The sequence below is a fragment of the Meleagris gallopavo genome, chromosome 23 (assembly GCF_905368555.1).
Source record: "Meleagris gallopavo chromosome 23, MGAL_WU_HG_1.1, whole genome shotgun sequence".
NCBI classification, from domain to species: domain Eukaryota; kingdom Metazoa; phylum Chordata; class Aves; order Galliformes; family Phasianidae; genus Meleagris; species Meleagris gallopavo.
In genome coordinates this window covers 2,811,987-2,815,077 of record NC_139426.1, presented here as the reverse complement: position 1 = coordinate 2,815,077, position 3,091 = coordinate 2,811,987, and the positions used below count along the sequence as shown (strand labels likewise).

The 3,091-nt window shown below is 55.6% G+C and overlaps 1 protein-coding gene across 1 annotated transcript; it reads right to left on the bottom strand.

Annotated features, from left to right (window-relative positions):
* HES4 (hes family bHLH transcription factor 4) lies at nucleotides 1-2,245 on the bottom strand. Its single transcript, XM_085242397.1, is given in 6 exon segments — nucleotides 1-486; nucleotides 488-561; nucleotides 564-995; nucleotides 1,528-1,615; nucleotides 1,711-1,806; nucleotides 1,922-2,245. Coding segments are annotated over 6 exon segments (870 nt in total). The 5' UTR covers nucleotides 2,033-2,245; the 3' UTR covers nucleotides 1-417.
* Nucleotides 2,246-3,091: the final 846 nt, after the last annotated feature.

The following is a 3,091-nucleotide window of genomic DNA, read 5'->3' as shown; positions in this document are numbered from 1 at the left end:
TTCTATTTCAAAGAGTTTATTTCAACACCTGCATTATTGTTATTTTGTTCTTTTTTTTTTTTTTTTGGAGGTCTCCAACACAGGCACACGCAACACACGCACGGACCGACGGGATACAAACAACTTTGGCATCATACTTTGAGTTCTTTGTTACAAAACTATTTCTCATTTATTTCTCCTTAATTAAAAAAAAAAAAAAAGTATCTCAAATAAAGGCATTTCAAAGGAGTAAAAATACAAATCGAGATCCCAACCTCTGAGAATAATAAATAGCGAGTTCCTAGCGAGGTCCTTTTTTTTTTTTCCCCCCCCCCCTTTTTCCTCATGTTGAAATCTGCTTAGGAAAATGCAACAACCACAACAGGGCTCCATAGAACGGAGCCAAAGCAGAGTTTTTGGGATGAGGGGTGGGATTGGTCACCACGGCCTCCAGACGGACTCCCTGCGCTCAGCAATAGGGCTGCCTGCCTGGGATGCGGGCACCACGCTGTGCCCAAATGATGTCAAACCCTGCACAGGGGATGCTGATGGGGTGCTGGATGCGTTCCCAGAGCCTCCACTTGTGGACACTGGGACGTTGGCGTTGGCGTAGAGTGGGATAACCGGTCCAGAGCCAGGTGGGAACGTCGGGTTGGGGATGAGGAAGGCAAATTGACCATCGGTGGCTGGAACGAGCTGAAAACCCCCATAGACTTTAGGGGAAAGAGCTTCGGTTGGTTCCAGCTTGCACGGCACCGGCACCGCTCCGGTGGTGGTAGGAGGCAGTTGGACGTGCAGAGGTTGAGCCAGATGTGCAGGTTGGCCAGCAGGAGGGGGTGGCAGGTAGTTCATGGCCACGATCTGCCCCAGGCAAGCAGAGAGGTGGCCCAGCAGGCGGGCTCGCACATCAGCATTCACCCCCTCACACGTGGACAGGAACCTCGTCACCTCGTTCATGCACTCATTGAAACCAGCCCGGTATTTGCCCAGCACGCTGGGGTCAGCACTGAGAGCAGCTGTAGGAAAAAGGAAGAACAAATTCTTGGCTGGGAGGTCTCAAGAAGAGGGGTTTTGGGAGTCCTTAGTGTTTGCAGAGGCTTTTGGGGTCCTCTGAAGTATTTGGGGTTTGCATTAGAATGGGGAGGTTGCATTTTTTTGGAAGAGTGCCTAAGAGCTTTTTGGGGGGGGGGGGGGGGGGTTGCAACATTTCACTGGGGTCCCAAAGAGTTTAGGAAGTTTGCATGGGTTTGGGGATGTCCCTAAAGGTTTTCCCTTAAGTGATTTTGGGGGGGATTTCCATGGACTTCCTTGGGTCTAAGACTTTTTGAGACTTTAATTTGGAGGCTGTAGGAGTTTCTAGGGCTCCCGACAAGTTCTGGAAGGTTTGCATGGGTTTACTGGGGATCCCCATGAGCTTCTGAGGTTTGCATGGGTTTTAGGGCTCCCCAGTGGTTCCCACGCAGGTCTGGGATCCGTAAGAGTTTCCAAGCCTTGCAATGAGCTTTAGGGGATCCCCAAGGGTTGGGGGACCACCGGGGGCTCACTCACCGGCCATCTGTGCCCTCTGGAGGTTCCTCAGGTGCTTCACCGTCATCTCCAGGATGTCAGCCTTCTCCAGCTTGGAGTGCCGTGAGCTCTGCGGGAACAACACCGGCACTCAGAGCCCCCTCCCCGCACCACAACCCATCGTCAAGCCCTCCCCCTTACAGACCCCAGCGTTGCTCTACTCACGTCTTTTTTCAGCGCGTCCAGGATGAGCATCTTCAGCTGTCCCAGGCTCTCGTTGATGCGCGCCCGCCGTCGCTTCTCCATGATGGGTTTGGAGGACTGCGGGCACAGCGCACACCGTCACCGCCCGCTGCTCGCCCCCGGCCCCGGCCCCCTGACCCCGCACACCGACCTCGGCCCGGCCGCGGGCTCGCCGCCATCCGCTGCCATTTACCTTCCGGTGCTCGCTGGCGCTCCGCGGTTTATCCGGCGTGTGGCTGGCGTTGGCCGGTGCCCCCGCGATAGGGGAAGCGGTGGGTTTTTCCATGCCCGTGTCGGCGGGCATGGCGAGGTAAAAAGGGAAATTAAAATAACCAAAGGAAATTAAGTTAAAAAACGAATAATTTGGGGAAAAAAAAAAAAAGAGGTTTAAAAAAAAAAAAAAAAAAAAAGGAAGCGCGGGAAGGAAGGCGCTCCAAGCGGGCAACGAACGCGTGCGGCACTAGCGGCGGCGGGACCAGCAATGCCCGCGAGCGGCGCCCCCCCGCCTTTTATACCCGCCGCCGGCTCCCCATTCGTGTGAACCCGCCGCCGCGGCCGTTCCCACACTCCCCTCAACCAATAGCAGCGCGGGGCGGACGGACGCAGAGTTCCGATTGGCCGTCCGCCCCGCGCCCGTCCGTCACGCGCACCGCCCCCTCCCTTCTCCCGACCTCGCGAGCCAGTAGGCGACGGGCGAACGGCGGCGCTCCTTCCTATTGGCTGGCGGCGGGCCCGCTGTCAGTCAACGGGCGGCGGGCGGCGGCGCTCGTGCCCCCCCTCACCCCCCACCCCGCACGCTCCCCCCGCCCGGAGCACGTGCCGCCGCGCGGCCGGCAGCCCGCATGGGAAAACCCCGCCCCGCGCCGCCGCGCGCCGCCTCGCGCCGCCGCACCCGGGCATGGCGCGCGCGCGAGGGCAGCCCCGGGGGTGGGAGGGGCGGGAAAGGCGGGGGGGGGGGGAGCGCGCGGCGGTGCGCAGAGCGCGTGCGTGTGGGGCGGGGAGCGGCGGGGAGCGGGCGGCCGTTCTGCGCCTTTTTAATTCTTTTTTTTTTTTTTTAATTTGATTTCTTTTTTTTTCCGGTTTTCTTTTTCTTTTTTTTTATCTTTCATTTTTTTCCCCCTCTCTTTACTTTTTTTCCTTCTTTCCTCTTCTTTTTTCTTCTCTTTTCCTTTTTACTTTTTTTCTTTTTCTCTTCGTCCTTTTTTTCCCTCTTTTTCTTCTTTTTTTATTTCTCTTCTTTGTTTTTCTTCTTTCCTCTTCTTTTTTCTTCTTTCTTATCTCCTCTTTTTCTCCTTTTTTCTCTTTTTTCTCCTTTTTCTCCTTTTTTTCCTTCATTTTTTTTCTCCTTCCCCCCCCATTTTCC